The 24,443-nt window shown below is 44.7% G+C and overlaps 2 protein-coding genes across 2 annotated transcripts in view; one reads left to right on the plus strand and one right to left on the minus strand.

The window, feature by feature from the left end:
- Window positions 1-432: 432 nt before the first annotated feature.
- Window positions 433-19,461, plus strand: nos2b (nitric oxide synthase 2b, inducible; the record flags this gene model as incomplete). Its single annotated transcript, XM_084459215.1, has 23 exons — window positions 433-542; window positions 890-1,052; window positions 1,180-1,271; window positions 1,674-1,815; window positions 1,944-2,083; window positions 6,167-6,341; window positions 6,447-6,548; window positions 6,700-6,894; window positions 7,085-7,167; window positions 7,603-7,747; window positions 9,208-9,312; window positions 9,533-9,582; window positions 9,800-9,974; window positions 10,634-10,766; window positions 11,842-11,920; window positions 12,262-12,446; window positions 12,573-12,742; window positions 15,848-16,058; window positions 16,907-16,994; window positions 17,967-18,088; window positions 18,279-18,427; window positions 18,767-18,961; window positions 19,332-19,461. 23 exons carry the CDS (start codon window positions 433-435, stop codon window positions 19,416-19,418), a joined length of 3,096 nt encoding a protein of 1,031 aa, XP_084315341.1. The 3' UTR covers window positions 19,419-19,461.
- A 1,269-nt stretch (window positions 19,462-20,730) lies between these two features.
- The window catches only part of nlk2 (nemo-like kinase, type 2), a 42,475-nt gene continuing 38,762 nt past the window's right edge, over window positions 20,731-24,443 (minus strand). The window contains exon 11 of the mRNA XM_084435773.1: window positions 20,731-23,348. Coding sequence (XP_084291899.1) covers window positions 23,294-23,348 — 55 coding nt within the window. The 3' untranslated portion in view covers window positions 20,731-23,293. The remainder of the gene's footprint in view (window positions 23,349-24,443) is intronic.

Raw genomic sequence — 24,443 nt, forward strand, 5'->3', positions numbered from 1 at the left:
ATATAATTTGACAATTTGTAAGAAGTTCTAAGAACGACGTAGCGTACAACCTACAACTTATCGTCTATATTTTGATATTTGTTCCCAGTTGGAAGCGTGTCCGTTTTCTATAACTGTCAACAACGCCAGAGAGGGATCATGCCATTGGGACACGCTGCACAGTCGGGCTCTCAAGGTAGGCTAAGCTTTATACATTTATATAACTTTTCTAGGCTAAGCTTTATACATTTATATAACTTTTCTAAACTTACTGAGTTTGCCTGTCTGAACTTAGGCTACTGAGTTTGCCTGTCGACTCGAAGCAGTCAAGCAGCTCATTCTTATAACTGAAGAATAGTTAATTCTACATCCTGTTAATTAAACGCCCTTTACATTTTCAATTCTTAAATGCAGAATCAGGCATGTGAATCGAGTGTGTGTAAGGGCTCATTGATGACCCCCAAAACACTTATTCGATTCCCCAAAGTGGCACCAGATGCCCCCACCGAGATCATTGCTCAGGCTACTGACTTCATTAACCAGTATTACAAGTCACAGAAAAGGTAAGTATCACATTCTGAAACACAGTTGTGCATATGTTAACAACACAGAGATCATAAGTGTTAAGGGTATAAGTGTTAAGCATAAGCAGGATATTTTCTCTGCACTGTGTAAGGCTACTGCACATGTTTATACTACTAGTGTATACGTGTGCATGTGATCAGTTCGTGTTGCAGTACACTATATTCTATAGTGCAGTACACTATATTCTATATTCTATAGTGTACTGCTTTCACTCTGTCACTTCTCTAATGAAGGCTAGACTTTTTTCTACTGTTGAACATAACACATGATGTATGAAACCATAACTTAGACTTAGAGTTACTGATTATTCATTCCCAATACGTAGTCCCAAAACTGAGGATCACCTTGCAAGACTGGAGACTATTTCTATGGAAATTGATACCACTGGAACGTATGAGCTAACCAGGGAAGAACTGTCATTTGGGGCCAAACAAGCATGGAGGAACGCTCCCAGGTGCATCGGCAGGATCCAGTGGTCTAACTTACAGGTGAGAGAACTGGGAGGTTGTGCATTTGGGTCTTGGGAAGTGATAGATTCTTGGTATCTGGATGTTTGTGAGATAAAAAAATAAAAAAAATATTAAAAAAAAATCCCGGGGTGGGGGGATCTTGCAGGTTTTTGATGGCAGGAAGTGCACTACTACTCAGCACATGTTTGATCTGTTGTGTGAACACCTGGACTACGCCACAAATGGAGGCAACCTGAGGTAAAGTAATGTGCCCACATGTTTTTCTGTCTGTAAGATACTGTAGAATGTTGGAGTTAAAGCCACAGTCCTTTTGTTTGAGCGATCTGCTTCAATCACATTATCTTACTAAGTTTAGGGGTCAGGGTAGTGTAACCTCTCCCACACTCCTCGTTGGCCAGTTAGAGGCCAGGACTAGTCAATAATAGGTTTCAATAAGTTGCATGGAAAAATTGAAAATCGGACAAATATGAAAGTAGATTTCGGATTGCATTCTACTTTGCTCAGAGGGTATTTCTAAAATAAAGCAGTTGTATCTGACTAACCCGTTTGCCCGCCTGGACAGAGACTGATGAGCAGAGCTAAGTATGAACTCATTCTACTCTTTCTTTCATTCTGTCTCTCTGTATGTGTTTCTTTAAGGTCTGCCATCAGTATCTTCCGTCAGAGAAGGACTGGCAGGACAGATTTCCGCGTGTGGAACAGCCAGCTGCTGAAGTATGCCGGGTACCGGATGTCTGATGGCAGCATCCAGGGAGATCCCTCTAGTGTGGAGTTCACTCAGGTACCTTCAATCAATCCAAACGATCCATACTTAAGGATTTGTTAAAGACTCAGATCTGAGTCTTTTCACAAAGATCCATTCAGAATATGATGAAATTGTAATATTGTTGTTCTGCTGTGCCCTGAAAGGTTTGTATCCAGCTTGGATGGAGACCAAAATATGGCGTCTTTGATATGTTGCCTCTGGTGTTGCAAGCCAACGGAGAGGATCCGGACATTTATGATATTCCTCCACATTTAATTCTAGAGGTTCCCATGGAACACCCACAGTGAGTGACCTTTTAACCTTTATGTCCATGTAGCATCCGTTGCATCCTTGCTGCTCCCATTCACAGACTCTGTCTGGCAGCTGGGTGGCTCTCGCACATGAGTGTTTTTTCTGATTGCTTGTGCATTCATGCCCCAGGTACGGCTCATTTAGGTATATGAGAAGTTAGGATGCTCACTTCACCTTACCACACCAAACGGAGACACAGATAAAACAACTGAACTCAGCATTTTTAGTGATACCAGTGTAAGTTGGATAGTCTTCTTATATGAAAACCTAAACCTGTCCTACAGACTAATGGAAATATTGATCTTTGGCAAAGAAACATTTTAGAACACATTGTCATTCAAACGAGCAAGAAGTTAAAGGAGTAGTAAAGGGAAAATGCATGTTTAGCCCTGTTTTAAGGTTACTTATGATCATATACAATGGTTCAGATCAAAACGTTGACAAAACTAGCACTAGCAATTATCAGAATGTCTGATAATTGCTCTTCCACCGTTTTGGTCATACAATGGATGTGGGTGGGCACCTAGAAAAATCATTCAAAAAACATGTTAAACTCTCAATTTTAAAGACAAGAAACTCACCGAGGTGGTAGTCGGCGTTCTGACATATCATTTGCCATAAAGCAAGATTCTAGTTCATCTGGAAAGGCTTTTTTAATTATTTAGCATAGAACTATGTAGTCGCAGCACATACGTGTGTAAACCTCCGCAAACTAGGTAGCCTAGCAACATAAACAATAACAATAGCTACTGTAAGTAGTTCCGCTTCCAGAATCGCCTCTGCGGATTGATCTACACATCTACAACGGTCGCTTTAATACAAGTCAATGGATTTCATAAGATGTTCAATAAAACCCTACAGGATTCATAATTTGCGGCGATGTCAGAACGGACACCAATTACCCCCTCGGTGAGCTTCTTGTCTTTGAAACTGAGAGTTTAACATGTTTTTCAATGATTTTTTAAGGTGCCCACCCACATCCATTGTATAACCTAAACGGTGGTAGAGCAATTATCAGATTTTCTCAAAAGTGCTAGTTTTGTCAATGTTTTGATCTGAACCATTATATGATCATAAGAACCGTAAAACAGGGCTAAACATGCATTTTCCCTTTACTACTCCTTTAACACCCATCCAGCTGCTCTTTAAAATGCTGAAATATCACTTTAATGATCACACTATTACCTACTGTACGTCTTATGGGAAACGGAGAACTCAGAATTGACATAGGAATTACATTATTTTCTCTTTTACATCGATAGAAGACCTTCACACTAGCCTTGATAATGTAGAAAGACTGTCTGCACCTGAATTCCTTGGTAGCTAATTAACTCAGTACAAAGACTTACCTTGTCTCTTCAGATATAAAGGCAGCTTCCAAATCTGGCACTCCACAATTCTTGGAAATGCCTGGGAATACTTGAAGCTGTAGAAAACATGTCTGCATTCCACATTCCTTTGTCCCAAATTGTTTCCCAAACCATACCTAGGAAGCCCCAATACTTAGTTACCCAATACATCTAATGGTCATTCAGTGTTTATTTATTCCAAAAATAATACAAGTAGAATTAAGGGTCTCGGCACCTTCAAAAGGAAAAAAGAACAGTTCTATCAAATCAAGATCTCAGACTATGTAATACATAATGTATGTATGTGTACAATTGGGGGTTGAATGTTCCACCACAGACCAATCTTAGTTGTTTTTATGCAATGCATGAACCTGTTGTGTTTGAAATGATGCTAGTTAGTGCTTGGTTAAGCTAAGTAACTTAAGATATATTGTATTGTATATTGTGTATTTCAAATGGTGTTAGGTCAAAATCCTTATATACAATAGCATTAACTACGGGTAGACCGTAGACCACAGGTAGACCATGACATGGTGGCCTGGATCACAGACTACCTCACCTGCAGGCCACAGTATGTCCGTCTGCAGGGCTGTCTGTCAGATGTGGTCATAAGCAACACAGACGCCCCCCAAGGAACAGTCCTGTCAGTGCTGTCACCTTTCCTGTTCCCACTCTACACCTCCGACTTCAGTCACAACTTTGGAGCGTGCCACCTCCAGAAGTTCTCGCACAACTCCTCAATCGTGGGCTGCCTCAGGGCAGACGATGAGGAGGAGTACAGGGATGTGATCAGAAGATTTGTTGAATGGTCTGAGGAGAACCAGCTCCAACTCAACATCAGCAAGACCAAGGAACTGGTGGTGGACTTCAAAAGGAACAAGAGGCCTCCAACCCCCATCACCATCCGGGGGGAGGAAGTTGAGATGGTGGACTCATACAAGTTCCTGGGAGTGTACCTGGACTGGACTGTACAACAAACTTGACTGGACTGACAACACTGAGGCCGTCTACAGGAAAGGACAGAGCAGACTGTTCTTCCTCAGGAGACTCAGGTCCTTTGATGTGTGTAGCAGGCTGCTGAGGATGTTCTACCAGTCTGGTATCAGCACACTGATCTTTTCGTCGCCTGCTGGGGAGGCAGCATCAAGTCTGGGGAGTCAAACAAGCTGAACAAGCTGGTGAGGAGGGCCGGCTCCGTTGTGGGGCAACAACTGGACAGTCTGGAGTCTGTGGCAGAGAGGAGGATGAGGGACAAACTGAAGTGTATCCTAGACAACCCCTCCCCTCCCCTCCATGACGAGCTGTGGCGGAGGGGGAGGACTCTTAGCCGCACGCTCATCCCCCCCAGGTGCAATACGGAGCGGTTCAGACGTTCCTTTTTACCAGCAGCCAGCAGGCTGTATAACAGTGCCTGAGCATTTCCGAGTGTTGTGGAGGTGTTCATGTATATAGGTATACATGTGTTTTTGTTAGGGTTCGGTTTGGGACCCAGGCGCAACAGGAAAGGAGGAGGCAAGGAACGGTAAAGCCCGGAGGGGCGATTTAATAAGATCACAAAGGGGGATGTGGTAGTCGTACAGCCGATGGTCAGGCAGGATCGTGGTAGTCGTACAGGCGATGGTCAGGCAGGAGCGGGGTTGTCGTACAGGCGATGGTCAGGCAGGAGCGGGGTTGTCGTACAGGCGATGGTCAGGCAGGAGCAGGGTTGTCGTACAGGCGATGGTCAGGCAGGAGCGGGGTTGTCGTACAGGCGATGGTCAGGCAGGAGCAGGGTAATCGTACAGGCGTGGGTCAGGCAGAAACTGGAGAGATGAGGAGGGGAGGCAGGGTGAGTGAGAGTAATCACAAACGGGGAACGGGAAAAAACACTACAAAATAGGGGTAAGGAGAATGTAGGCTAGGCTATACTTTACCACAAGAGTTTATGGTAAGATCTGGCGATGAGTGGAGTGTAGACCAGGTTCTTGTAGAGGTTGAAGGTGATTGCAGAACGAGGGACAGGTGTGGTGATGATAATTGGAAACCGGTGAGTAGAGCCGCGCCCGCGTCATCGTCGGAGACGAGCGCGCCGTTCTTGTCTTTGCGCACGGGCTGATGTGCTGGGCATGTCGGGATCCGACTCTTCGTCACCGGAGAGGGAGGAGACTGCCGAGTCCGCGGAGCTGGCCGGAGACGGGGAACGCCCGGTAGTGGGGGGAAACTCCGGAGAGTCAGAGCGTTGTATGCCCGGGCCGATGCGACGTGCGGTAGAGCGCGTAGGACGCCCCGAGCGCGCAGCGGGCCCAGAGGGGAGAGAGGGAGGCGGTTGTGGAGGCGAGGGCATGCGAGCCGTAACAGTTTTACTACATATATCTACTCAGCCTGGATGTATGTATGTATGTATGTATGTATGTATGTATGTATGTATGTATGTATGTATGTATACTCCTAGACTTATACAGACTGGATGTATTTATGTACATGCATATATTCTTTATTCTATACTGTACACATGCTATACATTTGGATGTATATAGTCCCTTCTCTTCTTATTTTGTATGCTTACTACTCTGCATCTAGGGTTTTTCTTTTCCAACCCTGCTGTAACTTCCACTGCTGAATCACCACATTTCCCCGTAGGGGGGTCAATAAAGTATCTATCTAATCTGACCAGTATCCTATAGCACACTGATGTACAAAACTAGGCTCTGCCGTTTTTCAACCTACACATGTCCCCTTCCTCCAAGGTACGAATGGTTCGGAGACCTGGGCCTGAAGTGGTACGCTGTGCCTGCGGTGTCCAGCATGCTGTTGGAGGTGGGTGGGTTGGAGTTCACCGCGTGTCCGTTCAGCGGCTGGTACATGGGAACAGAGATCGGAGTGAGGGACTTCTGTGACCGTCAGCGCTACAACATTCTGGAGGTATGGTCCGGCTCCAGCTCTGACTTCTGCCACGCGGACGTGGGCACGGTGCCAACTGCGTGACGGTGGGTTGGTGGTTGAAGACGTCTTGGTTGGTCGTTGCAGAAGGTGGGTCTCCTGATGGGCCTGGACACACAGAGGCTGTCCTCGCTGTGGAAGGACCAGGCGCTGGTGGCCGTTAATGTTGCGGTGATCCACAGCTTTCAGGTGGGCTGTCCCTAGCCATGAGTAACAAACAGCCAGAAAACATTTCCATATTCCCAGTGTCAGCCCAATATCGTGTCTTGATTCCAAAAACATTGAAATGGCCTGAAATTTAAAAAAAAAAGTTACTCCCCTTCCTCCCATTCGGATGCAGAAAAACAATGTGACCATCACTGACCACCACACTGCAACAGAGTCCTTCATGAAGCACATGGAGTGTGAGTTTCGGCTGCGCGGGGGGTGCCCGGCAGACTGGGTCTGGCTGGTTCCCCCCATGTCTGGTTCCCTCACGCCCGTGTTCCACCAGGAGATGCTCAGCTACATCCTCTCCCCTTTCTACTACTACCAGGTACTGATCTTGTGCCAACTGTGAAGTGAGCAGTTTAAAACCAGCAAAATATTACAGAGAGAGCTGAATAAGCCAACTGCACTCCATTCAATGATTCAAGTCGCTGCATGTTGACGTAACTGAATTCAGGGCTTTTACCATATGTACTGGTGTGTGTGTGCGTGGGATTCATCTTATTGTCTGTGTGTAGCCTGACCCCTGGATCACTCATAACTGGAGCAATGAGAGGAAGATCACGCAGAGATGGAAGACCAGCTTCAAAGCCGTGGCCAGGTGAGGTCCGGGACATCCAGTCATCTCCTTTTCACACTCCATCAGTTCGGGATGAGATTTGATGTTTCAGTTCACAATTGAAAGACTTTTTCAGTCACTCTTTCAACAAACTGACACTGATCTTAAAGTCACTGGGCTGCACTGCAATCTCCTTTTAGTTGTCATGGCAACAAAGGTGACTTGTGAAGTGTATTCACTCTGACAGTATTGTGATTTATTTGACCTCTGACCCTTCTGTACATGTTTATTCTACAGCCAGACTGTGCCAAGCTTTTAATCTTTCACCACAGTTTGCTCCTAATGGCTATGGACATGCAAATATGTACTCACTGTTCTGTGATGGGCATCAAAAGACATTAATTAAAATGTTTATAAGGTACTGTATCTTTTAAGCTGCTTAGTTAACGTAGATGTATTATACCCTATGTCCTGCAGGGCGGCGTTCTTCTCCTCAGCGTTAATGAGGAGAGTTCTGGCCAGCAGAGTGACATGCACGGTTCTGTACGCCTCGGAAACAGGAAAGTCTCAGACGTTCGCCCAGAAGCTCCACACAATGTTTAATAGTGCCTTCAACTGCAGGGTAAGAAATCAATTACATCACCTTTCTTGTCTGACAGGTAGCCTTGAGAAAATCTGTCATGCATTTACAACAATTTCAACTCTAGTTTAGGCCTACATAATATTTTTGTGCGTGACACACGCACCAAAGATAGAAATGGTCCCAGCACATCAAAATAAACCTACTACGACATTGCACAATATCAAGTTCCTCGGTAGTATAGTGAATAGGGCGTCCACCTCCCATGCCAAAGGTTGCGAGTTCGAAGGGTGGTGGGTCTTATTTCATATGCCAAAATGTAATATTTAGACGCCAAAAAGCATTAAACCATTTGCCAGTATGCATCTACCATTCTATACAGAGCTACAACGTTACCTGTATCAACCTCGTCCTCATCATCACCCAACCGACGTGACTTCTGTACATTAATCAGCAGTAGGCCTACCAAAGACTTTTCATTCATGTTCATCTGTCGGCTTCCCATCCACAAAATATTAACAGTTTCAACTATTATACCCCCCATTCTAGCCTGTACAGCTAGATAAACTCTGACCGCTAGTCGCTAGATGTCACTGTGTGCTCCCCTGAAACGGTGTTGGTGTAGCTACCTTCTCAATACGTAGTTTCACATAGTCAGACCCATCTCGTTTCGAGCTGTGCCAGCTGAAGCATAATGAAGGACCCCCGAGGCATTTTGCGAGGCAGATGCCAAACTTTATATGGCCTCCCCCCCATCTCAAAATAAAATACTTTGCCCTCCCCAGCACTCAAAAAAAATCACCATGTCCTCCCCCCTTTTTCAACCCCCCCCCCCCACCTAAATATCGAACGGTCACTTAGCAATAGAAATCCATAAGCCTAGGGCCAATGGGCCTAGAATATAGACAATAAACTACCGGTGGAATAGTGGTGGAGCATCCATCGGGGACCCGCTGTAGGCCGCTAGCCTTGTGTTATATTCCGCCAGAGGTCTGCCAACTCGTCCATCGGGGACCCCCAGCCTTGTGTTATCTGGTCTTATCCCTTACCTTTGTCCAGAAACAGAAGTTGAACCAATTGCAGCAAAATAGGTAATGTTAGAGGAATCATCAGTGTAACTGCTTTAGCCACTGGCCGCTAGCATTAATGTTATGGAAGCTGCTGCTAGCTGTTGTGAGCTAATGAACTAACTGGCTATCCCACTCTAATTGTGCTGGATTAGCATTGGAAGCATTGAAACTGATGTGTCCAGGCGACAAGACTTATCTTAATTTATCAGACATTATTTCATGTCATTTCAATTCACAGCTATTTCAGTGGCATGACTAGCTTCCGTCCTACCAGTCCTGAACAGAAACAAGTCAGCCACGCACATAAGCCAGGCTTGACCTGGCCTGGTTTCTTCTCTAGTTTACTTTATAGTTTTCACAGCCCTTGACAAGTTATCAAGTTAACCAAAATAATGTATAAATACCCTGAATTATTTTACCATATGCCCTCAGCTGCTTTGTATGGAAGACTACAACCTCTGTGACTTGGACAATGAGAGGCTGTTGATTGTGGTAACAAGCACCTTTGGGAATGGAAGCCCCCCTGCAAATGGAAAGGTGTGTGGGTGTGTGTGTGTGTGTGTGTGTGTGTGTGTGTGTGTGTGTGTGTGTGTGTGTGTGTGTGTGTGTGTGTGTGTGTGTGTGTGTGTGTGAGAGACAGTGATGTATCAGGCATAATTTATTTCCATCACTCTTTTATTTATTTATTTGATTTTTATAAAGCACATTGTCTCAAAAGTTAACAAGTGATCAAATCTTTCATCTTTTCCCTCTCCAGAGTTTCAAGGAGAAGCTTTTCTCTGTGCAGCATCTTGGTAACAGCTTGAGGTGAGTATCAAAACTATTGGTTGGTTCATCATTCTTTTCAATTAGCATAAAACTTCAAATACTGCATCTCTGGTTTTTGTTTAAATGATTGGGACTGACTAGAGATCCCAAGCATAGGGCCCCAACGTTTCAATCATCACTGGAAATAACTACCAGTCAGTAAAATCAGATGTCTCTCTCCCCGGTTGTGAAACATATCTTCTCCCTGAACATCCAGGTACTGTGTGTTTGGGCTGGGCTCCAGGATATACCCACAGTTCTGTGCGTTCGCCCACACGGTGGATGCCAAGCTGCAGGAGCTGGGCGGGCTGCGAGTGACGCCCGTTGGCGAGGGGGATGAGATGAATGGAGAGGAGGAGTCATTTTTGGCGTGGGCTCCTGTGGCCCTCAAGGTAACTAAACCAGGGAAGGTCATCTGAGGATCATCTGGTGATTAAAAACAAAACAGTGATTATTAGCCTTGCAGCCCTAATCACGTGATCTCTCTCCACATGGAGAAACAGCATGTGCGATCACGTGATTAGGGTCACGAAGCCAGGCTAGTGGATACCACAACAGCTGAGTGGATATCGGTGGATATGTGTTATTTAAAAGGTGGGGGGCTATAACTGTAGCCTCCCCAGAGAAAAATGTCTTCACTTAGGAGAGTAACAAAATAATATTGTCTGTAGATGCAGTAATGTAGACCGAGTGAAAAAAGTCTATAGCGCAATGAATGGTCCCTGGCAGGGTGGTATACCGGGGTATAGCCCCGAATAGTATACCGCCCTGGAACAGGGCTAGGGTAAAATCTACCAGTCAAGGCATTATCTAATCAGGTGTGCACTGATTCAGGTAGATAGATATAGTAGATGGATACTTTCTAGATTCAGTGAAATAGGACCACATCAGTCACAGGTAGCGTCTGTTGCACCAAGAAGGCTCATTAACAACAGGACCTGGTTGGCAGTTTGTCCTTATCATATCCTCATCTATCTATAATGACTCTTGGTGAAATGACAGTGAGCCATTAAGTAGTGTATATATATTGTGTATGTTGTATGGATGGTAGGACACCTGTGAGGAGTTCAGCATCCACGTTGAGCCCAGCTTCCTGCTGCCCGGGGCAGAGCGAGTGTTCAGGTCCTGGAACCCCCTCAGGTACCGCATTGCTCTGGACGGTCACACCCTGGACCGCAGCGCAGGTACTGGACCCAACACCTCCAGAAGGCACTCTGATATCCTAATATACTGTACCCATCACCTCCAGAAGGCACACTGATATCCTAATATACTTACCTCCAGAAGGCACACTGATATCCTAATATACTTACCTCCAGAAGGCACACTGATATCCTAATATACTTACCTCCAGAAGGCACACTGATATCCTAATATACTCACGTCCAGAAGGCACACTGATATCCTAATATACTCACCTCCAGAAGGACTGATATCCTAATATACTCACATCCAGAAGGACTGATATCCTAATATACTCACATCCAGAAGGACTCAAATCCTAATATACTCACATCCAGAAGGACTCAAATCCTAATATACTCACATCCAGAAGGCACACTGATATTCTAATATACTCACATCCAGAAGGCACACTGGTATTCTAATATACTCACCTCCAGAAGGCACACTGATATTCTAATATACTCACCTCCAGAAGGCACACTGATATTCTAATATACTCACCTCCAGAAGGCACACTGATATCCTAGTATCCCTGCAAACCTCTGAAACCACCGACCTAAAGAAGCAAACCTCTAGAAGGGGATCAAATCACTGGAACGTCGATACTAGATGGAAGTTGTTTTGTTTTGTTTTATTTTTGCTTAAAGGTCCTCAGTTCGATTTTTTCCGGACACTAGATGGGGCAGTGGTGCAGCATATCAGATATAAACAAGTGGGCATTTTCACTCCATACTGTGCCGTTCAGGGGGTGGAGTTCAGCGCCGGGCTGGCTTCGCTCATAATAGAAATTCTGCATTTGCTCCACAGGCACTACACCGTTGGCTATATTTTCTGTACAGATAGTTATGACTCCCCTGGACCTATTTATTGTATATATTGGATTTTTTTTTACAAAAAGTGCAGTTAATCCAACAGAGCACCTTTAAGTCAGAACTAGGTTTCAGCATGGAAGACATGTCATTTGTCAAATGTCTCCACATTGGACTAGGGGTTACATTAACATTCCAGAGTTGTTGTTTACATACTGTACAAGTTTGATGGGGGTGATTCTCCCCTGTGCTCTCTCTTACACAGCGCTGGGAGCGGTCCATTCTAAGACTGTGCTCTCCATAAAACTGAAGAGACGGCAGAATCTGCAGAGCTCCCTCTCAAGGTTGTGTGTTTGTACAATCATGCGTAACCATTGGTTAACCAGTGGGTTAGGGTTAGGGTTAGAATTTCATAGACGGTGTACATAGAAAGACAATTACATTATTTGGAGGAAAATCTGACATCTTTAAGCCCTGTTGTAAAATACATATCTAAAATAGTTGAGAAATAATTGTTATTATAAAATGGATTGTTTAGATCACGGACACTGATTGTCCGAGACCTCAACGTTCACCTCAACATCAGTGCGCAGTCATCTCTTTCGCCCTCTAAACATTATTGATTTAAACAAAATAAGTGTGATTATCACTTAATGTTGCTGTTGTTTTACCACATTGTTTATAGGTCTACTGTCCTGGTGGAGCTGGAGCAGGAACCAGGTGAGAATCTCGGCTTCTCTCCTGGGGATCATGTGGGTGTATTCCCTGGGAATCTTCCAGAACAAGTTGCAGCCATCCTCAGGTTCCTCCCCAATGTTCCCCCAACCAACCAAAGCCTTCGTCTGGAGTACTGCCACAACCCCTTGTCAGGTATAAAGAACTGTCTGGAGTACAACAGGTATAAAACAGTCAAGTCTTCACCCCATTTAGCAGTTCAAATCTATGCCATGTTATATGTTATGTGAGATTTGCCGGTTGTTTCCTGTTCTTCACTAGATGAGAGGAGAAGCTGGCAGACTGTGGAGCGTATCCCAGTGTGCACTTTGCCACAGGCCCTTACTTACTTCTTGGACGTGACCACGCCCCCCTCTCAGAAACTCCTCTACAAGCTCTCTCAGATAGCGGGCCGGGAGGAGCACCGCCAGCATCTGCTCACCCTAGCAAAGGTCAGTCAGATAAGAGGCCCGGAGGGTAAAGGTCAAGTTTTCAGTTACATTACAGTAATTTAGCTGACACTTTTATTCAAAGCCACTTACAATAATTGCATTTAAAGCAAGAAAAGTCTGTGTTATACTACTTGCCAGTATTCACAAGTGCATCTCCTTTCTAAAACAAGTGACTAAGAGCATAATCTAGTGCTGAAGGCAAAGTGAAGAATAGCAAACTAAAAACTAGCAGTGCAATTGGACTACAAAAGAGTCAGTGTGGTAGTTGGCTTAGTGCAAAAATTGCAGGTGGTGGGGGAGAGTCAGAGAGTCAGAGGGGAGAGTCAGAGGGGAGGCTTGTTGATAAGGCTGATGGCTGTGGGGAAAAAGCTGCAACGGACAAAGACAAGGGCAGACTGCAGCGCATCATCCGCTCCACTGACAGGCTGATCGGCTGTAGAATTTTGATTTTATTCACACATACACTCATAGTGAAATCGTACATATATATGCATAGGTATTCTCATGTGTGAACCAGGTCTCCCAAGAAAGCTATTGAAAGCTTATAGAGGGAGCCTGTAAAAGAAATTCAAACAGAGCAATACAGGGGGAGCCAGTCAGCGCCAAGCAGTGGACAATGCAATGCATAGGTACATGTAACATACATACATACATGGATGCATGCATACATACATACATACATACATACAGTCATACATACTATCATACACAGACATTAAGCTATCTCGGACATGGTAGGGATCTAACAGATTAAATATATGAATTTAAGAGTTTAAGTTTTAACATTTTCTTAAATGTGGAGATGGAAGAGGGGACTTGTGGGGGCAGTATAGTTAGACCATGATACAGCTCCAATTATCTTTTTTTTGCAGGCTTTCAAGTTTAAAAAAATAAATAAATAGGGAATGTCATCCCTACAGGACCTGCACACCTCCAGGACCCTAAATCGGGCCAATAAGATTGTTGCCGACCCCTCCCATCCTGGTTACGGTCTCTTTGACCCACTCCCCTCTGGCAGGAGACTGCGGTCCATCGGGACCGGGTCCACACGCCATAAAAACAGCTTCTTTCCCACGGCCATCAGACTCACTAACAAGGCTCATATCCCCCCATGACGCCCCCCCCCCCACTGACTCTATACCCCCTACACCACTTGCACATGACCTCTGATCGTTCCACATACCTCAACGACACACACATTGCACACTCTGTATATATCACACTACACTCTGCACGCACACTGTACACTCACCACTCCATTCTGTATATAGTATGTAAATTGCCTCCCTTTTTTTTTTAACAGTATATCATATTTTATATTTTTTGTAATGGTTTTTGGTACTGCATTTGCACTGTCATGTCTTTGCACTGTCAAATTCCTAGTATGTGTGTACCATATACATGGCCAATAAAACGGATCGACCACAGGGCCTCGGAGTGACGGGGCAACCAGTCGCCCCGAGGTAGCAGAGCGTAGTGGTCAGGAGGGAGTGTAGGGTTTGACCATGGCCTGGAGATAGAAGGGAGCTGTTCCTTTCATTGTCCTTTAAGCTAGTACAGTACCAGAGTTTTAAACTGGATGCGAGCTGCTACAGCGAGTCTGTGTAGAGAAAGGAGAAGGGAAGTTGTGTGGGAGAACCTGGGGTGGTTGAACACCAGGCAAGCAGCAGCTTTCTGGACAAGTTCCAGGGCTTTAATGGCTGACGCCGGGGCCCGAGCGAGGAGGGAGTTGCAGTAGTCCAGGCGGGAGATGACAAGGGCCTGGATGAGGACCTGCGCCATTTCATCAGTGAGGAAAGGGCGAATCCTGCTGATGTTGTAGAGCATGAATCTGCAAGAGCGTTGTACAGTAGGTGCCATGTATGTATGTCCACAATATTTTATAGTCTTGTGTTGTTCACGCACTGTCACCTTGGGTGGTGGGCGTGTTCACAGGGGCTTGGACGGCAACAGGAGTGAATATAGGTTATTGCACTCACCTGTTCACCTGTTGGCTTGGGCAAGGAGAGGGGGTGAGCACGGGAAGTGCATATTTTTCTGTTGACCGTAAACGCACTTTAATTTGTATCTGGTATCAGTTAGTTTGAATATGTAGTTTTTGGATGGAATAAACGGTCAAACGGACTACCTGAAGTGGACCTGAATTATTTTGCTACGCATCACAGTGTACGTCTTCCCATGTTTAGTCCCTGCTGGCCAGCTTGGATTGCGGCAAACAAGCGTGTAACGGATGTGATATGTGTAGAGAATGACATTTGGTCATCCAGGGTCACACCCAGATTCCTCTCAGTCTGAGTTGGTGTCACCACTGTGTCTTTAATGGTGATGGCCAGGTCACAGTGCGGGCAGCCCTTCCCCGGGAGGAACAGCAGCTCAGTCTTGTCCAGATTGAGCTTGAGGTGATGTCACCATCCACTCTGAGATGTCAGCCAAGCACCCAGCTATGCGTGTCTCCACTTGTCTGTCAGAAGGGGGAAATGACTGGACCAGTTTGGTGTCATCGGCATGGCAGTGATAGGAGAAGCCATGTGAGCGAATGACAGAACCCAGAGATGTAATGTAGAGGGAAAACAGGAGAGGACCCAGGACAGACCCAGTTAAAATGTCACTGGGAGCACCTGTTCACTCTAGTTTCATGATACCAGACAATTGGGAGATCTCTTCCTTCCGAATGTCTGGGGTTTTCTATGTTGAAATAGTCGCTAGAACGGCCGGTAACAAGACTACGCTTACTGCTTTGGATTGTTTCAGACCTGAACAAACCTACGCCCTAGGCTCTAAAGACTTCGGATTGGTTCTGCAACGCCGTTTTTTTCTAAACTCTCTTGGGTTGGTTCTGCGATGCAAATCTTTTTTTTAAACTTTCAAATAGTTTCCACCCACTTTAAGCGACAAAATCTGAATGAAAGTCCTCAGTCTCTATTTGAGCAAAGCGTTTTGAGACTGACTCGTCAGTGTACGGTCCAGCCCCTGGGGGTGTCTACCTGGGTGTCTACCTGGGACGTTCCCAGTAATGGATCTAATCCTCAGTTTTGAGAGGATGTCAAAACGCTGATGTTGATTGATATTATTGTCATTTATTGAGTGTGCGGTGTTTTCCTTTAGGACTATCGGAGATATACAACCTGGAAGACATTCAAGTGTCCCACATTCCTGGAGGTTCTGGAGGAGTTTCCCTCCCTGGAACCGCCAGAGGCCTTCCTCCTCAGCCAGCTACCGTTGCTGAAGCCCCGCCTCTATTCCATAAGCTCCTCCCCAGAGCTCCATCCCAACGAGCTCCACCTCACGGTAGCTGTGGTGAGCTATCGAACCCAAGGTAGGTACATGGCAACTCCACTCATCCGCTGTGGTGAGCTGCATTATCAAAGCCAAGCCCAGATTTTTTATATTTCATTTTATGTTTCATTGTCCATTATATGATGATCCCAGACTATTTCTATTTGAAAAAATGCCAAACCTGAAGCCAGAGTTGTTCTGGGTAGGAGATGATGCAAAGCTAGAGTGGCTGTTCAGAGAAGAGATTTTCACTACTGCTACCTTTTATTAAGAGAGCATGGACTCTAAGAACTGCAAAATGATTTACATGTAATATGGCTTGAAGAAGATGGCTGGAGCTATTAGTTCACTTTTGATTCCAATGGAATGTCTGTTGTGGAATGATTGTGTTTGACTTTGTGTCTATGTTTACTATCGATGTGTCCTGTAAGTCCTTGTGGGCTGGGCGCCCTGTCCGGGGTGCATGATGACACTGAAATAAACATTTCCAATCCAATCCAATCCCAGATAGAAAGTGGATCTGGGCCATATACAGGCCAGATCTGGCCCTTGTGGCTTAGTTCCGGCCCATATATGGCCCATATCCGCTTGCTATCTGGGAGGTATAAACACAGCAAGTCCAGTCATCTGATCCCAACCTTCGTTTGCAACCCATCCTACTAATTCTGGCCCTTTGTTCATGCGCCAAAACAAGCTGTTCTACTCATGAACATGGAACGAATGCATGTACTGTATTGTTGACGCCAGATTCTCATGGCCTGGGATGTGTCTGATCAGGTCTGTACAGTAGCAGAGCACAGTGAACACCGGTGCCATTTTGGTGAGTACGACACAGAATGGATGTGCAGTAGGAAGCACCTTAACAATTTCTGTCTCTCGTCGGTCCAGATGGAGAAGGTCCCCTGCACCACGGCGTCTGCAGCACCTGGCTGGACAACATCACAGAAGGAGACCTAGTTCCCTGTTACATCCAAAGGTATAGGTCATACGGCTGTATTTATCATGTGATGTTCTACACTGACCAGAGAAGTGTAGTAAAGGTTTGTCAGAGAGATGACACACTGACCAGAGAAGTGTAGTAAAGGTTTCAGTCACAGAGATGACACACTGACCAAAGAAGTGTGGTAAAATGAGCAAGTAGCCGCAGAGGAAAACCTGCTCTAGTGTGAGCTGCTACCTGGAGGGTCTCTGGCAGCAGTGCCTCGGATATCAACCCCTACCTTTGTACTCTTGACCAGTGCTTTCAACTTCGCACCGTGGGTGAGGCCATTCTTCCCCTAGCCTATTGTGTCTTTGTCTGTCTGTGTGGGCAGGTGTGATGTGTTGGTTGGATAGCCAGCAAAGTGTGACACACTTCCATTGCAAGATGTCACTGAAACTGTATTGTACTGTAATGTTATTTAGAAATGTCTCCATTTCATGTTCTGCATGAAAGGATTGTGTGTATGGGCCCAATCCATATGCCAACGCTGCCACCTTCAGGCCAAACTCAGTTATATGATGTGTTCCATCCTGCTTTCAACTTTCATTTCACTCCAACATTGTTTGGGTTCATTATGCCATGCATCCACCACTCAAAGGAACACGCCAACTTTTGGGGAAATTCGCTTATTTGCCATCTTCCCCAGAGTCGGATAAGAAGATACATACTCTTCTCTTCTCTGTGCGTGCAGTAGGAAGCATTAAAACCCGTTAGAGCTGTAAGCCTAGGCTAATGTTTCAAATCCACTTCCAGTGATTGAGCTAAGCTAGGCTTAACGGCTCTAACGGGTCTCATTGCTTTCTACTGCACACATACAGAAGAGCAGGGTATGTATCTTGTTATCTGACTCTGGGGAAGATGACAAATAAGCGAATTTCCCCGAAAGTTGGTGTGTTTCTTTAACAGGTCATGTCTTTGTGGTTCATTTTGCCACCACTTAACAGGGTCATTTCTCATTGGTTGCAGCTCCAGTGGCTTTCACCTCCCAGCCGAGCCCAGCGCCCCCGTTCTCTTAGTGGGAACCGGCAGCGGTATCGCCCCCTTCAGAGGGTTCTGGCAACAAAGGATGCATGACATGAAATGTCCAGGTAATGGAGTGTGTGTGCATTGGTTTAGCCAGTGTTGTAGTTTTCTATGAACCACAGAGGCTGGAAGACTCCCGAACATGAAGCCAACTGAGCCCATCGTCACAAGCACCTGGGGAAGGAAATACTATATTTGAGACCCACAGTGTTGTGACATTTTAGTGAGACACGATGTACTGATTGGTCATTGCAGGATTCAAAGGAACGCCGATGAGTCTCGTGTTCGGCTGCCAGACTTCAGAGACGGACCACCTGTACAAGGAGGAGATGCTGGAGATGAGGAGACGAGGGGTCCTGAAGAATGTCACCTCAGCGTACTCTCGTCAGCCAGGTCAAGCCAAGGTACGACGCCTGACCCCAGCAGTGGCTTGCTCTCTATCAGGGTCAGAGTTTCGCCCCCTTGGGTTGGCTCAAAACAGGGTTTTCTGGTGCGCAACTGTATTGCAAATTTAAACTCCAGCACTTAATTCTACCGATGCCAGCTTGCTATGGTTTGCGAGTTATGAAAGGAAGTTCTAGCAATTAATGCATAATCTTCAACAACTATATAATTTGTTTCAACTATACTGCTACTGACTTTAAGCATTTCATTGTACATGATGCCTGTATCTTGTGCATATGACATGAACCACCATAAAGCACTACTGGCATCCAGCCTAAAACGCCGACCCCTGTGAGCAGGTCTACGTCCAGGACGTCCTGAGGGAGGAGATGGCGGAGGAGGTGTTTGGCGTTCTGCACCAGCAGGGGGGGCATCTGTATGTGTCTGGGGGGGTGAACATGGCGTACGCCGTGTCCCTGGCCGTGCGGGAGATCCTGGCCAGGCGCCTCTTCGTGACCGCCGCTCAGGCAGAAGAATACGTCACCCAGCTCAAGGTGGGCTTCCCTCCATCACTAACACCAGAGCACACGCCACGGTCTCCAATCCTCTATGGTTGTGGGACAGGCATCTACTCTGAACGTTGGCCCTAATTAAACCAAGAAGTACCTTTAGTAACAGTATTGTTCGGTAGTTTAACAGGAACAGCTATGTAATTACATGGTAATGGGGTTTAGCTTACACAGGAATAAGGTATGTGAAGTGAGTTCTCCAGGGGTAAGTGGATATAGTATAAGGGCATGGATTACGTGTTGAGTGAGTATTTACATCCATAAGTATTGCCATGTAGTTTAAAAGATACAAGGACAAATGAGTGTAAAGCTTTACTGAATTGTGTTATTGATTGAAAAGTTTTGTCTTTTTCAGATCAAGAAGAAATACCATGAGGATATCTTTGAGTCAAGTTTTAGAAAGCGTGTGGAAACGCTCTGCCTTGATTGGAATCCCATCTGAGGGTGATACAGCAGAGATGTGAGAGCAGCTGGAGCAAATTGACCCCCCCCCCATCCTTCCTCGGTCCTAGATGTGTCTCTCTGAATGTTTCCAGCGTGTTCTGGGAGGATGCTGAATGAAGTGCTGTTGGAGACTTGTTGGAGCCTGGTGTGCTGCTTTAGGATCTGAGGAAAGACGAGCACCTAAGGAGGGTGTTCTTCCAAGACATGGGTCTTCAGTCTCTTGTGATTAACGCTGAACTGTCAACGGTGTTTAAGAAATCTTCTTCTTTATGCAACTTGGGGATAAATAATCAGCAACTTTGTGGAGTAGTTTTTATAGACTTCGCTTATCCCATTAATGGCTGGGCCTGTCACAGGTCTGTGCAAGGTTAATTCATCTTTTACTGTATATTAAGCTGTTGATGTTATTTGTCTGGAGATTAAATATCCAAATAAAAGTATTTTTCTTTTACTTCTGAACCGCATTGATGTCATCACTTATTTCAATGTTGAAAGGTCAGTGCAGTGAATATTCACCGCAATGGGTTGGGTATCCGTTGACACCAATCTATACCTCACCACTTCTAGAGGTACTGCCAGGATCCTCCCTCTTAATCTATACCTCACTTCTTCAAGAAGTACTACCAGGACACTCCCTCTTAATCTATACCTCACCTCTTCAAGTACTACAGTACTACCAGGACACTCCCTCTTAATCTACACTCACCGGCCACGTGTTCAATTGCTTGTTAAGACAAATAGCTAATCAGCCAATCACATGGCAGCAACTCATTGCATTTAGGTATGTAGACATGGTGAAGATGACTTACTGAAGTTCAAACCGAGCATCAGAAAGGGGAAGAAAGGGGATTTAAGTGACTTTGAATGTGGCATGGAGTCAAGAAGTACCATCAGGATCCTCCCTTTTAACTGCCTATTGTATTTTAGTTTGCTACTCTTGCACTTTGCCTTCAGCACTAGATCATGCTCTTAGTCACTTGTTTAGAAGGGAGATGCACTTGTGAGCTCTGGTGAGTAGTAGTACAATGGACTTCCGTTAAATGCAATTATGTTAAGTCACTTTGGAGAAAAGCATCTATTAAATGACTATAGTAATGTAACCTACATCTAGATCCATACAGAATCCCTGGGGAACTTTGCTCCATGACACAACCGAATTTCGTGGTAGGTTTCAAGACTACCAGTCGATGTCAGCAAAACTCATGCTATAATCAGTCACCTCTCAGTATACATGGTATACTGGGAGGAAAAAAAAATACAAGCCCACAGCACTGATGTTATTTAAATGTCACATTTAATGATTTTAACCACTTTGTACTTCAAATCTACACTTTTTTCCCCAACACGTTTGACCACGTTTGAGGATTCAATCACTGTCCCTTAATTTAACCCTTGGCTTTTGAGTCCTTGTGAGCAGGACAATGTCTATATATCGTTTATTGTATTCAAATTTTGATGAGTTTTGTATAAATGTCTGTCTTATAAAAACGTGACAACATAAGTAGTACCTATGTGACTTGTGTCCAATATCAGTTGCAGAGTTCAGATTAGTCTCTCAGCTCCCAACACGGATTCATCTGCCTTCATATTCCCAGACAAATCCAAGATGAATGACAGTTGGGTTCTGTCCTTCATTCCAACAGAAAATGTCTTGAGGGATATGAAACTACCATCTGCACACAAATACTTAACACAGGCAATGGGGTCATAACCTATCAAATATGTTACTCAAAGTTGTCTAACAGTCTGGAAACCCTTTGGCTATACAAGGATCGGATATGAATTTGAATTTAATGATTTGTAATTTCAAATGGGGGAAAACAAGTGTTTTTTCCATTTCAATATAAAAGCTGGAAGGGACATTCAAGTTTTTTTCTAATCTCCACATTCAAATTATAAACTTGTGGAGGTAAACAAACCAGTACATTGAACTCGAGGTAGAGGTCAATATTGTGAATCCGTTATATACATATAAACACAGCAGTGTCTCTCTAAGGTAGGAGATATAGAATAATAATAGTGATAAGAAATGAAAAGGCTTACTTCGATATATCAACAGATCTGCAGTACACACAAGACACAATTAACATAATTGGTTGTGTTTTTTCTTTTGTTTTGTGGCATTTCTTGTTTTGGATAATTCTGTTGTCTACAGATTCTAGTGCAGGGAAAAAATCACAAAAAAAAAGACAAAAGAAAATATATACATTTATATGCAAGTCTTAAAAATAAAATGAAATTCACAGCCCTAAAAATGTGCAGGCCATAATCCTATACAGCAGTACTGAGTTCATTTCTTTGTTTTGTAAATTTGTTTAAATCTTTTTTTTATATTCATGTATTTACATGTGATATTCCGTGGATCATGAGAAACATGCCATAGAATGTCAAGGAAAATGAAATACAAAATAATAATCTAAAAATATATTAAATTGTCTTCTTCAAAGGGTATTTTTGTGTGTGAGTGTGCTGACAGGATGGGGCGAGTGCTCGTGTGAGTGGGATGAAAGAGAAGATGACTACACTTCCACGCTGTGACTGGCTAAATGTCTCCATTTTCATTGCGAACTTCCTCAGCGTCATCCATCTAACTCTACTGACTAGGAGATCTCTCCCTCACCAGAGCGCAACATCCTGGTCTCGTTCAAACACAGCCATGTCTGCGTGAAGTCTGTCACATACTGTACACCTCTGCTCAATCCAAACAGCATATATTAACATCCTCAAGGAATGATCGTATCTGACCCTCTTTTTATATCATTAAATCTTTTAGGAAATGTTTGTTTCCCTTCACAAATTTCAAACTTTTGGTTTGTCTTGATGTACATGTTTAGTACACCCCCTCATCTATGTTTAGGTCTCCCAGAAGATGGACACTGTACGGACTGTACTGTACCCTGGGGGACAAGGAGATGGGTCCAGATACAGTAAGGTCCATCCCATAATAACCTACAAGACAACTGCAACTGCTCTCTCATGATGACAACACAAGCGTGATGTAGCTGCTGGAGCGTGTCTCGTCGTGGTTGTTCTGGCCACATCCCATGTGGGTGCTGTACACCACAGTGTACACACCACTACCCAGTCTCTCTGGTGCTCCCCACACACACACTCACACACGCACACGGCGCACGCACGCACACACACACACACTTCACCTCCACTGACAGAGCATGGAACAGCAAAAAAAAATCAGCAGGAAAAAATAACAGAACAGAAGTAAACAAGATAACCACTGTCTATACTATTCAACAGTACAACACAAATAAATAAAGAGCGCTATGTCAGTTGAATGCTGTGGTTGGCGGTGAGGGTCGGTGTGGCGGGCTGGTGGCGTCTTACATCCCTGCTACACAGACGGACAGCTGTGGCCCCGGGCCCTCCTTCACTTCATAAATAAACGTTAACTATGATAACTCCGCACGGATGGAAATAAACATGAGCTAGTATGTCTGTTGCATTCTGGGGCGGGGGGGGGGGGGGCGAGGTCTCTATTTTGTAGCCTGCAACAGAAATCCACCTATCGGAGCCCTGCGCCAGCTCTTGGAGCTGCATGCACGTGGTGGCGTGGTCGCGTGCGTGCGTCCATTTTCACGCTCGGTGCCTAAGGATTGGCGGTGATTGCACACACTTGCATACAAAGCCATCTCATGACCCCCGTGCAACCCAGTCGTCAGTGGTTGATTATTCTCAAAAAAAAAAAAAACTTCATTAGTTAGTATAACAATACATACACACACACACACACACACACAGTGGACACTAGTCCAAGACTCCAGTGAAATGCTACGTGGTTCTGGTGGGAACTACTCTGGTTCCCGGTAGTCCAGTGTGTGTTCGGGTTAGGAGGGTTGGCGGGAGCGGTGGCGACGGCTACTCCCACACCAGGGGCGAAGGGGGCATCTCTGAGGGCTGGGCCACCGTGGAGCTGACGGGGAAGAAACACAGAGATAGAAAGAGAGGAGAGACAGAGAGAGGGAGAGAATCTACTTGTTAATTGCGTTCCAGTTAACTAATGTACTTTAATGCTCCCCAGGGACTCACTGGGCTGTTTGGCTACACGTACAATCAGGTGTTTTAGGATAACGTTCATAACCTACAGTGGTTAAAATGCCTTGTAATGGCTGCCAGCGCTGCCTTGTAATGGCCGCCAGCACTGCCTGTGGCAGGACAGTTTGAAGGGACAAAGACTTCTTTATAGAAAGAGAGAATATCCACATGCTGTTTTTCATGCTCCCACAATGATTTATTGGAACGACGTTAAGACCTCAAGGCCTTTCAGAATGTACCAGACCAAGACCTTTCAGAATGTACCAGACCAAGACCTTTTAGAATGTACCAGACCAAGACCTTTCAGAATGTACCAGACCAAGACCTTTCAGAATGTATCAGACCAAGACCTTTCAGAATGTACCAGACCAAGACCTTTCAGAATGTATCAGACCAAGACCTTTCAGAATGTATCAGACCAAGACCTTTCAGAATGTACCAGACCTTTTAGAATGTACCAGACCTTTCAGAATGTACCAGACCTTTTAGAATGTACCAGACCTTTCAGAATGTACCAGACCTTTTAGAATGTACAAGACCAAGACCTTTCAGGATGTTGTACTAGCAAATCACTACGTAAGTAGCCTTGAGAACCAATGGTTCTAGAGCCTAATGTCCCATAGGGCAGGAGCCTGTTAATGCTGGGGCTGGTGGGGGCAGTGTGTAGTAGTAGTACTAGTACTAGTAGTAGCAGTAGTACTAGTAATAATAGTAATACTAGTAGTAGTAATAATAGTAATAGCAGTAGTAGTAATAGAAATAGTAGTAGTAGTAGTAGAACTAGTAGTAGTAGTAGTAGTAGTAATAATAGTAGTAGTAGTAGTAGTAGTAGTAGTAATACAACTAGTAGTAGTAGTAGTAGTAGTAGTAATAATAATAATAATAATAATAATAGTAATAGTAGTAGTAATAATAGTAATAGTAGTAATAATAATGATAATAATAAGTAGTAGTAGTAGTAATAGTAATAGTA

Source organism: Borostomias antarcticus, assembly GCF_949987555.1.
Source record: "Borostomias antarcticus genome assembly, chromosome: 1".
Classification (NCBI taxonomy): domain Eukaryota; kingdom Metazoa; phylum Chordata; class Actinopteri; order Stomiiformes; family Stomiidae; genus Borostomias; species Borostomias antarcticus.